Source organism: Garra rufa, chromosome 20, assembly GCF_049309525.1.
Source record: "Garra rufa chromosome 20, GarRuf1.0, whole genome shotgun sequence".
Classification (NCBI taxonomy): Eukaryota; Metazoa; Chordata; class Actinopteri; order Cypriniformes; family Cyprinidae; genus Garra; species Garra rufa.
The window spans coordinates 23,704,239-23,723,078 of record NC_133380.1 but is presented as its reverse complement, the minus strand read 5'-3'; the positions used below and the strand labels follow the sequence as shown (position 1 = coordinate 23,723,078).

General features: G+C 39.3%; 1 protein-coding gene across 1 annotated transcript in view; it reads left to right on the top strand.

The window, feature by feature from the left end:
• The window catches only part of LOC141293398 (scm-like with four MBT domains protein 1), a 41,538-nt gene extending 24,409 nt beyond the window's left edge, over window positions 1–17,129 (top strand). The window contains exons 10-21 of the mRNA XM_073825429.1: window positions 1,251–1,333; window positions 2,759–2,885; window positions 3,110–3,223; window positions 3,350–3,392; window positions 3,475–3,545; window positions 3,656–3,798; window positions 4,015–4,124; window positions 9,673–9,848; window positions 11,192–11,370; window positions 11,893–12,117; window positions 14,722–14,850; window positions 15,773–17,129. Coding sequence (XP_073681530.1) covers window positions 1,251–1,333; window positions 2,759–2,885; window positions 3,110–3,223; window positions 3,350–3,392; window positions 3,475–3,545; window positions 3,656–3,798; window positions 4,015–4,124; window positions 9,673–9,848; window positions 11,192–11,370; window positions 11,893–12,117; window positions 14,722–14,850; window positions 15,773–15,913 — 1,541 coding nt within the window. The 3' untranslated portion in view covers window positions 15,914–17,129. The remainder of the gene's footprint in view (window positions 1–1,250; window positions 1,334–2,758; window positions 2,886–3,109; window positions 3,224–3,349; window positions 3,393–3,474; window positions 3,546–3,655; window positions 3,799–4,014; window positions 4,125–9,672; window positions 9,849–11,191; window positions 11,371–11,892; window positions 12,118–14,721; window positions 14,851–15,772) is intronic.
• Window positions 17,130–18,840: the final 1,711 nt, after the last annotated feature.

Below are 18,840 nucleotides of genomic sequence, written 5' to 3'. Positions count from 1 at the left end.
CCGTGGCATTCCGCGCTATAGTAAATTAGGTTTTTATGAATGGAGTCCGCGATCCAGTCCGTGTTTTCGCGGAGGAGTCATTGTAAACGCGCGACCATGTAGAGACAGAAATTACATGCCTTCGTGTAAATAAGATAAATAACATCAGGCAGTTTAGTTTGTTTAATAAGAGAACAATGTGTAGACCTGTTCTATAGGAAAGATAACCTTAAATGACTTCTATTGTGATCTGGCGCTATATCGAAAATAAAATGAACTTGACGTTCAAGGGGGGCGGGGGGTGCCGTTGGGGGGGATAGATAAAATCACAGCCTTATGCGGTTTAGAAATCGCATGTGCTTAAATCGCGATTTTTTTTGCGATTGCAGTTAATTGCACAGCCCTAATACAGGCTGCTTTTAATCTTCATATACAGTAAGAAAGTGAAATGACACAAATGCTATTTATTAATAATAAGGACCTAATAGAAAAGAGGTCCACCCTTTCCTTTCAGAACAGCTTCATTTCTTGGAATGCTGTCTTACAAGTCCTGAACTGTCTTTATGGAAAAATTGCATCATTCTTCTCGGATATGCCACCAAGCATTTCACTTCATCCTGCTGTTCATGAAACATTGGTTTTGTGGTAATGCGAACACATGAGCGAGCAGTGTTTTTACTCTAGGATGCTCCTGTCCTGAAAAATGGCTTCATTCACTGGCAGTTATACTGCCCGGCAGAGCAGTCATTAGACCTAATGGCTGGTGTGGGACGGCTGGCCATGTCATTATGGATTCTTCCCCATTTTAACAGCTGGAAACATACACTGAGGCTTGAGGCTTTTGGACTTTACCAAACATAAACCCATATGGATGAGGAATCCATAAATATGATTCATCATTTTGTTTTGATCTGGTTTCCAGGTGTTTTCCTGACACCAATTTGTGTTGATACACTGCGGTCTTAGTCTGGGAGACATTATTTGACGTCTTTGGACCTTTAAGCACTCACATTTCAAAGTGTTTATTGTCAGATTTTGTTTACGCCTCACATGCTGCTAATTGCCAATCAACATATTGATTAGTTCATCATCTGGATTGCCATTGGGGCTGTTTGTGATTTACTTCAAAGTTAAAATCTTGTTTCATCTAGCGTTTAAGTTGTTTTGTAATCTATATGTATATTAGGGCGCTGGTCACGCAGTTGACGGTTTCTCAGGTTGTTGCACGTGTTGACCTCTGTGTGTGTGTGTGTTTGTGTTTGTGTGTGTAGGGTTCCAAGGTCAGGACTTTGACTGGGCAGACTATCTAAAGCAATGTGAAGCTGAAGCAGCCCCTCAGCAATGCTTTCCTCCAGTGAGTTTCTCTTTCTGCATATTTATATCTACAGTGGCATGACACAAATACATTTACATTTAAGTTCACTCCAAAATTAAAATGTCCTGATAATTTACTCACCACTGTGTCATTCAAGATGTTCATGTCTTTCTTGAGTCAAAAAGAAATTAAGGTTTTTGAGAAAAAACATTCTAGAATTTTTCTCCATGTAGTGGATTTTAAAATGGTTCAACGAGTTGAAGGTCCAAATTGCAGTTTTATTGCAGCTTCAAAGGGCTCTACACAATCCCAAGAAATAAGGGTCTTATGTAGCGAAATGATCTGTTATTTAAAAAAAATACTATAGTATACTATACTATACAAGCTAGAGCCTATACTTTTTAACCACAAATGCTCGTCTTGCACTAGCTGGGCTTCACACATTACATAATTATGTACTGTAGGAGAAAATGAGATGGCACACCGAAGTACACAGATGACAAACTAACAATGCGTAACCTTTCCAATTTGATAACATAATGTGTAAAGTCACAGAGCTAGAGCAAGATGAGCATTTGGGGTTAAAGTATATAAAATTATTATTATTATTATTATTTTTAATTGACAGATTGTTTTGCTAGATATGACCTTTATTTATTCAACTTATTGAAGTCCACTATATGGAAAAAATTCCTAGAATGTTTTCCTCAAAAACCTTAATTTCTTTTCGACTGAAGAAAAAAAGACATGAACATCTTCGATGACATGGGGGTGAGTAAATTATCAGGAAATTTTAATTCAGGAGTGAACTAATCCTTTAAACACATTACAAATGCAGTTGTTGCATTAAAAGTTACACAAAGTAATTTCTTTTATGGTTAATGTTAATGTGATGTTATACATTTTTGAAAAGTTTTATAATACATTTATTTCATACTAAGTATACTACAAATACATTTACATATTGTGTACTTAATAAAAATACCCTGCAGTTGTACTTTTAGTATACTAAACTGGTATATTTAAAGTCTGCAAAACTGGAACAAATAATTTTGTACTTAATGCACTTTAATTGTGCTGAAGTCCAACTAAAGATGTACTTAAGTATATTTATTTGTGCTAAATTGAAACTATTGTAAGTATACTTTAGGTACACTTTACATTTTTTCCATTTAAAGACCAATATTATTTCAAGATCATACACTCCTCATCATTGACATTAAAACATATTTTAGACTTAATATTAAGAAATGTGCATTGTGCACCAGTAGTACTCCAAATAAAGTTTAATTAAAATTTTGATTTCAGTAAGTCTATGTAAGCGGTATGTCAGTAAATATGTTAATAGACTTCGTATAAAATAAATGCATTTTAAATCGAATACTTTTTTGCTAGGTTCGGTTATCAATGTTTTTTCGTAGCTGATGTGACTTTCTGACATTGACTTTTTGGATTTCCTTGTAGGACCCTTCTGATCAGTGCATTAAAGAATCCATGATGCTGGAGGCCGTCAACCCACTCTGCCCTGAAAACATTCACGTAGCAACTGTCACCAAGGTCAAAGGACAACACATGTGGATTCGTTTGGAAGGTGTGACATCAACACTCCTTTTGTATGCACTATGGCAGCTCTGAATGACCAAAAATAATTATGCAGTGTCTGCTTGGCTTCAGAGGAAACTAACAAAGCAGACTCCCTGATTTAAAAATAGCCACTAATGGACTAATATAAAACTGGGCTTAACCCTTTATAGACATCACCAAAGGTCAGATGGTTAGAGTCTTATTCATCTCTCTCTCTTGCTCTTTGTTCAGGTCTGAAGCAATCCGTCCCAGAGATCATAGTTCACACTGACTCCATGGATGTTTTTCCAGTGAGCTGGTGTGAAACCAATGGCTATCCTCTTCAGCACCCCTGCAAGCCCAGAGGTCAGTTTTACTGCAAAAAAATTATGATGCAAAGATGCTGTACACATAAATGATCTTTTAAAATGATGTTGTGTTTCATACTGGCTTGTTAAAGACTCAGATTCATATTTTATCTGTTCTTTGCAGTGGAGAAACAAAGAAAGGTTGCAGTTGTTCAGCCAGAGAAACAGTAAGTAAGACACAAAAGTGTTTGAATTAAATTCAAGTAGTTTTAATTATAGAAAAACATTCATTTATCTCTTTCATCACAGGCGGGTACCATCCAAAGACTCCTCACCTGATACAACCAAACAACATATTAACAGCAGTCAGGCTGAGATGGGTGAGTGCTTGTACACCTGCATGGTCTTCCTTGTCAGCCATTTTACACAGTCGTAAAAGCTCAATGGACTCTAACGTGGTACTATTTTAATCTTGTTTGTGTGCCACCAGCAGGCCAGGCGAATGGGAAATACTGTTGCCCTAAGATCTTTTTTAACCATCGCTGCTTCTCAGGGCCCTACCTCAATAAGGGCCGTATCGCAGAGCTGCCGCAGTGTGTTGGACCTGGGAACTGTGTCCTGGTGTTAAAGGAGGTTAGCTGTAAAAGTCTGCTTATTTGCAGTAGTTTTTAAATTGTTCATTCTGATAACAAAATACAATGAGTAAATGTTAGTAATAGTATTTTAAGTCTTAATTAATAGTATTTTTCAATTATGTGCAATGGTGATTTTTACAGAATAACTGTTCTATTTTGTTAAGACTTAGCTTTGAGTTTGTAATGCTGACCTATTGACCTGTGGTCTGTGCAGGTGCTGACGCTGCTGATAAATTCTGCCTATAAGCCCAGTCGAGTGCTGAGAGAGCTGCAGCTGGACCAAGAGGGCCGCTGGCAGGGTCATGGAGAGACACTTAAAGCCAAGTGAGTATATTGTGCCCTAGATATTTCTTTTCTGCAAAGTGAAGGAAAAAATTACTTTTACAGAGGTACCTGTAAAAAGCTAACCAAACAGGTTTGTTAAAGTATGAAAGTAGGGTGACCATATTCTGAGAATCCAAAAAGAGGACACCCTCCCCAGGATGCACCCCCCCCACCCACGCATTAACTACGCATTTGGTTGAAATTGAGGCTTAAAATGGACTGAGCCGAAAACAGAATTGATTAGTTAATTTCTCGAGTCTTCGGGTTTGAGTCGTTCGTTCATCACGTGACAGCCCCATACGCTTAACCTATGCTGCCTGAGCCGGAAACAGAATTGATTAGTTCATTTCTCGAGTCTTCGGGTTCGAGTCGTTCGTTCATCACGTGACAACCCCATACGCTTTACCTATGCTGCCTGAGCCGGAAACAGAATTGATTAGTTCATTTCTCGAGTCTTCGGGTTCGAGTCGTTCGTTCATCACGTGACAACCCCATACGCTTTACCTATGCTGCCTGAGCCGGAAACAGAATTGATTAGTTCATTTCTCGAGTCTTCGGGTTCGAGTCGTTCGTTCATCACGTGACAACCCCATACGCTTTACCTATGCTGCCTGAGCCGGAAACAGAATTGATTAGTTCATTTCTTGAGTCTTCGGGTTCGAGTCGTTCGTTTATCACGTGACAACCCCATACGCTTTACCTATGCTGCCTGAGCCGGAAACAGAATTGATTAGTTCATTTCTCGAGTCTTCGGGTTCGAGTCGTTCGTTCATCACGTGACAACCCCATACGCTTTACCTATGCTGCCTGAGCCGGAAACAGAATTGATTAGTTCATTTCTTGAGTCTTCGGGTTCGAGTCGTTCGTTCATCACGTGACAACCCCATACGCTTTACCTATGCTGCCTGAGCCGGAAACAGAATTGATTAGTTCATTTCTTGAGTCTTCGGGTTCGAGTCGTTCGTTCATCACGTGACAACCCCATACGCTTTACCTATGCTGCCTGAGCCGGAAACAGAATTGATTAGTTCATTTCTCGAGTCTTCGGGTTCGAGTCGTTCGTTCATCACGTGACAACCCCATACGCTTTACCTATGCTGCCTGAGCCGGAAACAGAATTGATTAGTTCATTTCTTGAGTCTTCGGGTTCGAGTCGTTCGTTCATCACGTGACAACCCCATACGCTTTACCTATGCTGCCTGAGCCGGAAACAGAATTGATTAGTTAATTTCTCGAGTCTTCGGGTTCGAGTCGTTCGTTCATCACGTGACAGCCCCATACGCTTTACCTATGCTGCCTGAGCCGGAAACAGAATTGATTAGTTCATTTCTCGAGTCTTCGGGTTTGAGTCGTTCGTTCATAGTTGCGCAATTGCGTATGAGCGACTGAACGAATCACTCCCCGAGATGACTCGTTCTTCCCGAGTCACATTAAAGATTCGTTCAAATTGAACGAATCGTTCAAGAACGACCCATCACTACATGTTAGTGACACACAGCTCTTGCAGCGCAGCTCCTCGTTTGTTTTGTTTTGACCACTGGGTCTTTCGCGTCATCAGACAGGTACCTCAGAATAATGCCGGTGGGCAGTGGCTGCATTTAAAGTGTTGAATTAATGACGGTCAGTGAAATGAGGTAAAAAAACCCGGACATTTTATGGTATTTTACAAAATTCCCCCGGACATAATTTTATAGCCAAAAAGGAGGACATGTCCGGGTAAAAGAGGACATATGGTCACCCTAATGAAAGTTATGCAAATGCTTTTTATCTGTTTTTTTTATTATAATTTAGAATTTAAAGGATTAGAATTAAAATGTCCTGATAATTTACTCACAGTCAAAAAGAAATAAGGTTTTTGAGGAAAAAATTCCAGGATTTTTCTCCATATAGTGGACTTTGGTTTATTAAAGGGCTTATGATTGGGCATTTTCTAAAAAAAAAAATACAAATTTATATAATTTTGACCCACAAAGTGTCATATGTAGCCTTATGTATCTTGTCTTTTGCCTTTGTTTTGCACTGTTTGTTATTTGGTTTCTCCCTCTGTCTTCCCCCGTCTGTTTGTAATGATTTGGTTTAGTCCTGTGATTAGTCCTCGTTTGCTCATTATCTGTATCACCTGTGTTTTCCTGATTAGTTTGGCTTTATAAGTCTGTCTTTTGAGTTTTGTCTTTGTCGGTCATTGAAAGTGAAATGTGTGTGGCATTCTCCTGTTTCCCCTTTTGAAGTTCACTATTAAAAGTACTTATCATTTGAGAACGTCTCCAGGCTCGTCGAACCAGCACAGTCTCTAACAGAATGACCGACAAACAGTAGCGCTGAGGAACGGCTGTGGAGCTTGAGGCAGAGCGGTTGGGAGTTGGAGCGGTATGTAGAGGATTTCATTGAGCTTTACCATCAGGTGAGCTGGTCCGACGCCGCTTTCGGCTTTGTGTTTCTGTTGGGGTTGGACGAAGAATCCATTCGTTGTGATATCTCTGGTTATGATGTTCCGTTTGTCGAATTAGTCAATATCATTCTCTATTTAAACTGCTCCAATTTTGAGATAGAACAAATAGAGCATGACAGTTCTAAACAACGTCCAACCCCCTCAGAAACACATCACATCGCACCAGCTCACCCAACGCCAAGAACCTCCGCATACCGGTTCAACGGTTCAGACCGCCTGCCTCACCCTGAACATCCTGAGATCCTCCGAAGCTCCATAGTCTTCCTCAGCCCAATACCGCTGGCTACCACCACACCGGTGTCTGCACGCAAGATGGCCGCCACCACGACAGCGTCAACACCAAAGATGGCCGCCGCCACGCCAGCACCTAAAACCAAAAGGGCTGCAACACGCAAATCCGCACGCAGGACGGCGACAAAACCCAAGTCTGCATGCGAGATGAACTCTGTTCCTGAAATCCCGGCCAAGATGGCCTTTGATCCTGATTTCCCGGCCAAGGAGGCCACATTTCCTGATTTCCCGGCCGAGAGGGCCGTAGTTCCTGATTTCCTGGCCAAGATGACCATAATTCCTGATTTCCCGGCCGAGGTGGCCAAAATTCCTGAGTTTCCGTTCGAAGAGGCCTCAGCTCCTGATTTCCTGGCCGAGAGGGCCAAGATTCCTGATTTCCAGTCCGAAGAGGCCATAATTCCTTATTTCCCGGTCGAGATGGCCATAATTCCTGATTCCCTGGCCGATATGGCCACAACCCCTGATTTCCCGGCCCAAATGACCGCAGCTCCCGATCTCCCGGCCAAGATGGTCGATACTTCGGAGTGCCCGGCCAAAGAGGACGTTATAGACATAATGGATTTGCCTCTGCCTATGGAGTTCACGGCCCCAATCCTCTCTCCTGAAACCCCGCTGGTTCCGCCCAGCTCTCCAGTGACCGCGCCGCCAGAGCGCCCTCCAGTGACCGCTCGCCCAGAGCTAGCTCCTTCAGTGTCTCCGCTGGAGACGCCCAGCCCTCCTGAATCTCCGCTGGGGTCGTCCAGCCGTCCAGAGCCCGCTCCTCAAGAGCGCCGTCCAGAGCCCGCTCCTCAAGAGCGCCGTCCAAAGCCCGCTCCTCAAGAGCGCCGTCCAGAGCCCGCTCCTCCAGAGAGCCGTCCAGTGCGTTCGCTGGCCCCGTCCAGCCGTCCAGAGTCTTCGCTGGCCCAGTCCAGCCGTCCAGAGCCTTCGCTGGCCCCGTCCAGCCGTCCAGAGCCTTCGCTGGCCCCGTCCAGCCGTCCAGAGCCTTCGCTGGTCCCGTCCAGCCGTCCAGAGCCCTCGCTGATCTCGTCCAGCCGTCCAGAGCCTTCGCTGGTCCCGTCCAGCCGTCCAGAGCCTTCGCTGGTCTCGTCCAGCCGTCCAGAGCCTTCGCTGGTCCCGTCCAGCCGTCCAGAGCCTTCGCTGGCCCCGTCCAGCCGTCCAGAGCCTTCGCTGGTCCCGTCTAGTCTTCCAGAGTCTCAGCTGGTTCCGTCCAGCCGTCCAGAGTACCCCCCCTATGAACTGCTGAATCTCCCCAAGAAAATTTTGGGGGGGGGCTACATACCCCTAGTCCACGTGGCCTGGCCAAGGGCTAAGGCCAAGGCCACGGGGGCTGCCCAGTTATGGCCATACGAACTCCTGACCTGGCCATGGCCTCCTGACCCACTATGGCCATACGAACTCCTGACCCGGCCATGGCCTCCTGACCCACTATGGTCATATGAACTCCTGACCCGGCCATGGCCTCCTGACCCACCACGGCCATACGAACTCCTGATCCGGCCATGGCCTCCCGACCCGCCATGGCACTATGAACTGTCTATCCAGTCATGGCCCCCTGAACCGCCATGGCATTGTGAACTGTCTGTCTGGCCGTGGCCGCCTGATCCGCCCTGGCCACCTGAACTGCCTGTCTGGCCGTGGCCTCCTGGTCCGCCATGGCCACCTGAACTGCCTGTCCGGCCGTGGCCACCTGATCTACCATGGCTCCTCGAACTGCCTGTCCGGCCGTGGCCGCCTGATCCGCCATGGATTCCTGTTCCGCCCTGGAGGCCTTCCCAACCCAGCAAGGTCCTGCCACGTAACGGCCTCCAGGGCGCCCGCCCACCCTCCCCGGTGTTTCCATCACGGCGCGAGACGCGCCTACCGGGAGGGGGACGTAATGTCATATGTAGCCTTATGTATCTTGTCTTTTGCCTTTGTTTTGCACTGTTTGTTATTTGGTTTCTCCCTCTGTCTTCCCCCGTCTGTTTGTAATGATTTGGTTTAGTCCTGTGATTAGTCCTCGTTTGCTCATTATCTGTATCACCTGTGTTTTCCTGATTAGTTTGGCTTTATAAGTCTGTCTTTTGAGTTTTGTCTTTGTCGGTCATTGAAAGTGAAATGTGTGTGGCATTCTCCTGTTTCCCCTTTTGAAGTTCACTATTAAAAGTACTTATCATTTGAGAACGTCTCCAGGCTCGTCGAACCAGCACAGTCTCTAACACAAAGCTTGACTTTCACGCATTAGCTAGTCACATTGGAAAGGTCATGTGGAAGTGGCGATTACAGAGTTTACAAAGCGAATGTGCAAAGAAAGTCAAACGCAACAAACAACAATCTGTCACGATTTTGAAGTTTTTCGCTCTACCCTACTTTTTTGAACCGGAGTACAAAGACGAAGAACTAAACATGCGTGACCTTTCCAATGTGATTACGTAATGCGTGAAGTCGTAGACGCACAACGCAGAGCTAGTGCAAGGTAAGCATTTGTGGTTAAAAAAAAGAATATATACATTTTTTTTTTTTTTTTTTTTAGAAAATGGCCAAACGTTTAATCAGATAAGAGTCTTATTCCTCAGCTGGGATTGTGTATTGCCCTTTGAAGCTGCATTGAAACTGTTATTTGGACCTTCAACCCTTTGATCCCTATTGAAGTCCGCTATATTGAGAAAAATCCTGGAATGTTTTCCTCAGAAACTTTAATTTATTTTCAACTGAAGAAAGAAAGACATGAACATCTTGGATGATATGGGGGGTGTAAATTATCAGGAAATGTTTAATTTAAATGTTTAGTTTGGTTTTGGTTTTCTGACCAGACTTTGTGCTTCACAGGTACAAAGGGAAGAGCTACAGAGCGACAGTAGAGATTGTTCGCACTGCAGACCAGGTGGCTGATTTCTGTCGGAAAACCTGCATTAAGCTGGAGTGCTGTCCCAACCTTTTCGGCCCAAAAATGGTTCTGGATCGCTGCTCAGAGAACTGCTCTGTGCTCACCAAAACCAAATACAGTGAGCTGCTTTTCTCTATTGATTGTCTAGTAATACCCATTATTTTCTACAATTCTGTGTAGATTTTGTTTTTGCTGTATTGCAGTAAAATGATTGTTGTAATTTAATATTTAGTTTTTATTTAAAAACATTTACAGCATTAATTTAAGGCAGCAATGCATATATATTATCATTATATAAACATTTTGTGGTTTTGTTTTTAGCTTTTTTTGTCATTTTTTTTTTTTTTTTTTGCTTAATTTTGTATGAACAAAAAAAAAATCCTGAAAATATGCTTCATTGTATTTATGCCAAATATAATTTCTTTCTGGCATTACTAAGACTTATAATGTTTTTAAAGAACTTTCTTTTGCTCATCAAGGCTGCATTTAATTGATCAAAAATACAGAAAAAAAATAGTAATATTGCGAAATGTTATTACAATATAACATAAAAGTTTCTATATTAATATACTTCAAAATGTAATTTATGCCTGTGATACAAAGCTGAATTTTTAGCAGCCATTACTCCAGTCTTTAGTGTCACATGATCCTTCAGAAATCATTCTAATATGCTGATTTATTGTTTGAATAATCGATGTTGGCAACAGTTGTGCCGCCAATTTTTTTTTTTTTTTTTTTTTTGGACCTGTAAAAAGTTAAAAAGAACAGCATTTATTTAAAATATAAATCTTTTCTAACAATGTAAGTCTTTATGATCACTTTCTAACAATTTAACACATCCTTGGTGAATAAAAGTATTAATTTCTTTCAAAAAAGAAAGAGTAAAATTTACTGACCCCAAACTTTTGAACGGTAGTGTATATTGTTTGATAAAAAATACAATTTTAAATAAATTCTGTCTTTTTAATTTTTTATTCATTAAAGAATCCTGAAATAAAGTATCACGGGTTCCAAAAAAATATTAAGCAGCACAATTGTTTCTAACAGGGAGAACTGAAGGATCATGTGACACTGAAGACTGGAGTAATGATGCTGAAATTTCAGCATTCATTACAGAAATAAATTAGATTTTAATATATATATATATATATATATATATATACAGTAGTCAACATTTGAAGTGGATCAAAACCTTTCTTCAAGGGTGTCCTAAAAACAAAAACAACAGCTGTTCTTGTCTTAGGACAACTTTAATTAACTTTTTTTGATCCACTTCAAATGTTGACTACTGTATGTATATATATATATATATATATATATATATATATATATATATATAATAAAAAAACATTAAAAATTTTACTGACCCCAAACTTTTGAACAGCAGTGTACATAACTAATATGTTCTCCGTTACTTGCTGTTTAGATGGCTCTGTAAAACTAACAGTATCTGTTTCATAGCATATTACTATGGGAAGAAGAAGAGCAGGCGTGTGGGCCGACCCCCTGGTGGACACTCCAACTTAGAGGGAGGTGTGAAAAGACGAGGCAGAAGGAGGAAGAGGAGGAAGCAGCTCTTCGTCCACAAAAAGAGACGTTCATCTGCTTCAGTCGACAACACTCCGGCAGGTTCCCCTCAGGTAACAAGAGTTCCATTGAGCTGCAAAAGTCTGAGACCTCTAGTGAAAAATACTAATAATACAATACAAATGCTTCCAATTATTAGCATAACAATTTAAGTAACAAGATAAATTTTAAAGATAAAAAATAAATAACATGATTTTATAAAAGTAGTCCAGATTCTTAAACAGTTTTGTTTCATGTTTTGCTTTTAGTTTATCTCTAGGTTTAATTAGACTCTTGAACCCAGATTTTCAGATGTATAGACCACACTGAATACAAATCAAATATGTTCAGAGTAACTGCTCAACAAGAACCATCTTCCCCCATCTGTTTTAATGTGGCCATTAGAATGTGAAATGCACAATCTGATGAAACATTTGCACACAGACTAAATGTCATTGCCATTTAGATTCAGCGCATGAGCAGAATTCAGATGTTCTAATGTCATGAACATCTTGGCCGTTAATCTAAAATACATGTAAGTTAAATTGGAAGGAGCATTAAACTGGATCTACTAATGTCACTGTTTGGTCTCACAGGGCAGTGGTGATGAAGAAGACTTAGATGAGGATGACTCTCTGAGTGAAGACACAGGCTCTGAACTGCAAGACGAGCTGATGGATGACTCTGAATATTCGGAGAAGAAGTCACAGCCCCCCACGCCCTCCCCTTCCCCTCCAGAAACCCCCCGTCCCACACGCAGACGGCGCAAAGCTCGCTCACCATCTTGCTCAGATGATGAGAACAGACCTCCTTCACCCAAGGTAACACTAGAGTTTCTATTGGACAAAAATGTAATAATTTATAATAATTTACAGCAGTGATTCTCAACCAGGGAGCTGGGGCCCACTTGACTAAAAGTTATGCTTTAAAAAAAGCTAAAACAACTCAAAATCAAGATTTAAGCTTATATCAGATTTATTATTTTAATTTGTTTCATGAAAAACTGTCATCTTTATATGTGGACTATGATTCCCCCAGTCTTGGGAAACATGGATTAATAATAATCAAGCTTTAAACTGCTTATCAGGTATACATTATAAGCCAAAAAAGATGATGTGACTAAAATAATGTAAATTCATTGGGAAAAAATGTAAACACTGAAGACTATTCAGTAATATATTATTATAAATATAATTTATATACACTACCAGTCAAAAGTTTTTGAACAGTAAGATTTTTTTATGTTTTTTTAAAGAAGTCTCTTCTGCTCACCAAGCCTGCATTTATTTGATCCAAAGCAAAAATAGTAAAATTTTGAAATATTTTTACCATTTAAAATAACTGTTTTCTATTTAAACATATTTTAAAATGTAATTTATTTCTATGATTTTAAAGCTAAATTTTTAGCACCATTACTTCAGTCACACAATCCTCCAGAAATCATTCTAACATTCTGATTTGCTGCTCAAAAAAACATATATTATTATTATTATTATTATGTTGATAACAGCTGAGTATAATTTTTTTCAGGTTTTCAGAAAGTTCCCATCATCACTTATCGTTACTTTTGATCAATTTAAAGCAAATAAAATTATTAATTTCTATCATTTAAAAAGTTATACTGACTCCAAGCTTTTTATTTCAGATAAATGTTGATATTTGGATCTTTTTATTTGTCAAAGAATCCTGAAAATGTACTGTTTTTTTTTTTTTATGATATTAATCATTAAAAACTATAATGATGATAATAATAATAAAATTGTTTCTTGAACAGCAAATCAGCATATTAGAATGTCTTCTAAAGGATCATGTGACACTGAAGACTAAAGTAATGATACTGAAAATTTCACAGGAATAAATTACATTTTAAAATATATTCAGATAAACAGTTATTTGAAATAGTAAAAATAATTCAAACTTTTACTGTTTTTGCTGCACTTTGGATCAAAAATGCAGGCTTGGTGAGCAGAAGTGACTTCTTAAAAAAAAAAAACATTATAAATCTTACTGTTCAAAAAATTTTGTCTGGTAATGAAAATGTTTAAATGACCTTAAATAGATAATCCTAGTTGTCAGCATTAGTACCACAAATATCATGGGGCCCTTCGAATGCCATCTTTGAGGGGCCTTGAACTGCTGACCTACAGTATTAAAGGTCCCATATTGTACACATTTCTGGAGGTTTATTTTAGTTGTTGATGTCCTTAAGAATATATATTTGCGGTGTAAGTGCCAAAATCCATCTCAATATATTTTTACAGTTCCTTTTATAGGAGCTCCGTCAAAAACGGGTCGATTTTGGCCCATCTAATTAATATTCATGAGCCTCTCTTCTGATTGGCCTGTTATTTTCTGAGTGACGCACAGCCAGGCCAATCACAGGTAACTACGGTCATGTATCGTTGTAGCCGAACCCAGAGCCATAGAGAGAGCCTAGCTTGCTGATACTCAACAGGATATTTCAGAACGATCATTAATGTTTTTTCTTTTTCAAACACCAAATGCAGTAAGCTACATAACTGTTGCTTTAGTAAAGCCCCTTTCACAATGCGCACTGATTCTGGAAAATTAAGGGAACGAGCGCTGTGTGAACAAAAGCCAGAACCATAAAGGCAGTGTTGTAGTGATGATGCACGTTATCATGCGACTCTTCACAACGAAAAAATACGTGCAAAGTGGAATGAAGCGGCGATCGGGCTATCAGCTCCTCACTATCAGCGCTGAAGCACAGTTTGTTCAGGTTAGTTTCAGTTTAGTGAAACGTATGCGTCGCATTACATCTCACATCCAAACGTCACGTCTTTAGGTTGTGTGTAAAGCACGCACAGATTCCGGAAAACAACTGTGAATGAACCAAATCAAACAACTCCGGAACAAATCACGGGACACATTATGCGTGTATTTACCGGAATCGCTGTGTGAAAGAGGCTGAAGTTGACGTGCCTCTGGTCTCTTATATTCACGTTGTTCTGAAGCCTGTGCAATGATGTAGTTTCGACATCTATCGACTGAACAGGGTTTTCTAGATTAGTTTCCGTGTTGTTGTTGCTTAGCAATGTTATGGACGTGATGTTGTCTGGGTTTGACAAAAGGAGGGTGGGACGTGATTGGTGCTCGGGGTGGTGACTGAGTAGATCGGACGTCACATCTGTAAGGAAGTCACAGCGGCTCGTGAAAATGAACAGCTACTTTAAGCAGGCTGTGTGCAGTTTACTGTGGATTGACTGTTTTGAAACTCATATGGTAGTTACATAGCCCCTAGACCTCAGTTATCATGAAAAAAGCCAGGAAATTTCGATTTTGACAATATGGGACCTTTAAAAATATGTACTTTTAACATTTCAAGAAAATAATTCTCTTTATAACTACGTTTTGTGCTGTTTTGTCATTATGCAGTGCTGACTGTTTCGCTGTCTCTTCTTTAGAGTCCACGCACTGAAGTTCCTCCGAAGCTGTGTTTGGACAGCAGTCCACTGGAATGGAGTGTCACAGATGTTGTGCGTTTCATCAGGACCACTGATTGTGCTCCACTGGCACGCATCTTCATGGATCAAGTAATTGAACACACACTATAAATCCACAGCCCAAATACATTAAGGGGATATTTTACCCAAAAATGAAAATTCTGTCATTAATTACTCACCCTCATGTCGCTCCAAATCCGTAAGACCTTCATTTATCTTTGGAATACAAACTAAGATATTTTTGATGAAATCCAAGAGCTTTTGACCCTGCATAGACGGTAACGCAACTGACATGTCCAAGGTTCAAAAAGGTAGTAAAGACATCATTAAAATAGTCCACGTGACCTCAGTAGTTCAACTGTAATGTTATGAAGCTACGAGAATACCTTACGAAGGTCTTACGAGTTTGGAACGACATGAGGGTAAATGATTAATGACAGCTTTTCGTTTTTGGGTGAACTATCCCTTTAGGCATAATGGTTGATTAACAGAAGAGAAGGCATCAGGGATGCATCAGGACAACATCCTACATATGTTACAAATGTGGCCACATGTTTCTCAATATCTGGAAATGTGGTTTATACAGAGCCCAGCACAAGACAAGCATCTGAACAAAAAAAAAATGGTTTCCTTGTTTAGTTAAAGTGTGGCCTTGTTGTACCAGTTGGTTTCTTTCTTTTAGATAAATCACAGTCATGTTGTACTAATTTGTTTCCTCATTTTAATTTAGCGAATAATTAAAAGGAAGGAACAAATTAGTAATGGGAACGATTTACCTAAATGAAGGGAAAACATTAGTGCAGCAAATTAAGTTAAGTGAGAATTCTTCATTTGTGGCCAAGATATAAATTTCTTTTCGCATGTCTTCTGAAGAGCTACGTAGGTTTGAGTAATTTGATTGCAAAACCTTTTGGGCCACATTATAAATAGTATACATTGCATAGATTAAACTTTGTTTTCTAACTCACATGTTTATTGTATATTAGTGAGCTTTTTTTTATTCACCTTCTAGGAAATTGACGGTCAAGCGCTGCTGCTGTTGAACCTTCCCACTGTCCAGGAGTGTATGGACCTGAAGCTCGGCCCTGCCATCAAGCTGTGCCATCACATCGAGCGGGTCAAGCTAGCATTTTACCAACAGTTTGCCAGCTGAGGGTAACATTCTGTAAAGAAAAGCAGGGCATTTGAGATTTTGGGTGACTTTCCTTATGTTTGTGATCTTCCTTTTTGCTCTATGGATCATAGAACCTTTAAAATCACTTAGCGCTTTAGACGCCCCCCGTACCGTTAGATACTACTGGAGGGGTGTTTTTCAACAGGGTGAATCTGGTACTTGTACAGCTGGGCTCTCCATCTGAAATTAAGCCTGGATTACTGTTTAGTTTGTGGTCTTTTTTTAAAGAAGAGTTCAGCTCAGGGTTATGGTTAGACCTGAGTCAGAGGAACTAGTCCATTCAGTGTCTGCAACAATAAGCAAAGCTCTTGTTTCTGAAACCTTTATTAACTGTAGAGCGGATGACAATGCAATTACCTTAAGCACAACAACAACAAAAAAACATTGCCCATGTACTGTAAGTGGTATGCAAATGTGTACATACAGGAGCGTGAATGTATATACTGTAAATAAGCAGATGTTAATTTTAGCGGGACTGCTTAAATGGTCCCATTTCGGTTTGGTTTTCTATAAAAGCTCGGCAATTACACTGTAACGCAACAGTGTGAAAGATTAGGCCGTTGTGGTTTCTGTAAATACTAATAATCATTTGCTTATCCTAACAATGCATTATTAAATAAAAGTGCAGAGTGATACGGTGTTATGGTTAAGACATAAGCACACAAAGATTTCAGGTTATGTCACTGACTGTGATAGCGATAATATTCATAGTGGCAAATCCAGGGTCTATCAACAACACCAAACTGAAGAGTCTTGTACTATTACAAATGTAATATTTTTAATATTAAGCAGAATGCAGCATCTGTGTTTAAATGCATATACTGCATTAAATCATTTCAGGGGCCTCTATATTGTAATGGTCTAAATAACTAGTTTGGTCTTGCTTTTGCAAAGCTATGCCCCCTTGTTCAACCAGATAGCATCATTTGATTTGTTATCTATTGATTGTATTTGAATGGAAAATGAGATATGCAAGTCTCCCTTTTCTTGATTTAACAGTTTCCATATCCCTTGATCCTTCTTCTTTGAGCATTTTGTGCTGGAATGGTGAAACCTCATCTGGCCACGTTCTGTTTTGTTCATTTTCTGGGTTTCATCCGTTTGATTAAAGGTTGTTGAAGTAATATTGGTTTACTTTTAATTATATGTTGGTGGAAAATGTTATTTAAAAGAAAATAAAACAAACAGGATCTTGTCTCTGGTTTCTTTTTTCAGGAGGTGAATTTAAAGGACGTCGTTGGGGAGGTGGTGGCTTTTAAAAATAATTTTTTTTGGGTTTACGTATGTTTTGCTGCTTGATATTACAAATTGGTGTGTCTTGCCATGTTATTTTAATGTATTATCTTAATTATGAACACTGGTTTGTAATGAACCGGAAGTCTCATAAGCTTACTTCTGTGTTGAAAAAAAAAAAAGGTGGATAATAGAGAATAGAATAGAACAGATCAGTGAGGGAAATAGTGAGAGGAGTAACGAAGTCCAGTAAATGGTATAACTGTTTGTTATACCAAAACTAAAAGCCATTGTATTCATAATTAAAATAATACATCAAAATAATATGGTAAGATACACAACAAGCAGCAAAAACGTTTTTGTACCACTAAAAAAAGCTGGAAGCTGATTAGACCGGAAACCTTGCACATTAATTTTACAAATGGCCGTGCCCACCAGGGTTGCCAGGTTTTCACAACAAAACCTGGCCAATTGCTATTCAAAACTACACTAAAAGTAGCCCAATAGCGTTTCGAGGGGGCTCCCTTGTTAAAAAATAGCATTCCAGGTTGTAAAATACGTTTTTGGTGGGGTTCTGCTGTTAAATTTTAAATTGGGGTGAAATATCACATTATTGGGGTCGCTTCAACTCGTGGCAACAGTTTTAAAGTAGCCCACTTGGCAATACTGGCACCTGCTCTTATTGGAAAAATGAGGTAGATAGAGATATTTATATTTAGGTAAATGTTTTGCATTCTCATTATATGGTGTCCTGTGTGTATACTATTTTTCAGAAGTGTGGCATCATTAGTTTTTTTTTATGTTTTTGAAAAAAGTATTTTATGCTTACCAAGGCAGAATTTATTGATTAAAATACAGTAAAACAGTAATATTGTGAAATATTACAATTTAAAATATTAATATATTTTGCAATTTTATTTATTGATGATGGCAAAGCTGTATATTCATCAACCATTACTCGGGTCCTCGGTGTCACATAATCTTTCAGAAATCATGATTATTTATTATTTACAATATTATTACTTATTTATTAATTCAGTTTTCAGGATTCTTCTATTAACAGACAGTTTATTTGAAATATAAATATTTTGTAACATAAACGTATTTACTGATTTTTGATCATTTTTTTACATACATCAATTTGTACATACAGTTGAGGTCAAAAGTGTGAATCTGCGAAATGTTAATTATTTGACCTAAATATGAGGGATCATACAAAATGCATGTTATTTTTTATTTAGTACTGACCTGAATAAAATATTTCACATAAAATATGTTTACATATAATTAAGAGAAAATAAAAGTTGAATTTATAAAAATGATCCCATTCAAAAGTTTACATACACTAGATTCTTAATACTGTGTTGTTACTTGAATGATCCACAGCTGTTATTTTTTTTTTTTTTTTTTTTTTTTTTTTTTTAGTGATAGTTCTTCATGAGTCCCTTGTTTGTCCTGAACAGTTAAACTGCCCGCTGTTCTTCAGAAAAATCCTTCAGGTCCCACAAATTCTTTGGTTTTTAAGCATTTGTGTGTATTTTAACCCTTTCCAACAATGTATGTATGGTTTTTAGATCTTTTCACACTGAGGACAACTGAGAGACTCATGCAACTATTACAGAAGGTTCAAACACTCACTGATGCTCCAGAAGGAAACACAATGCATTAAGAGC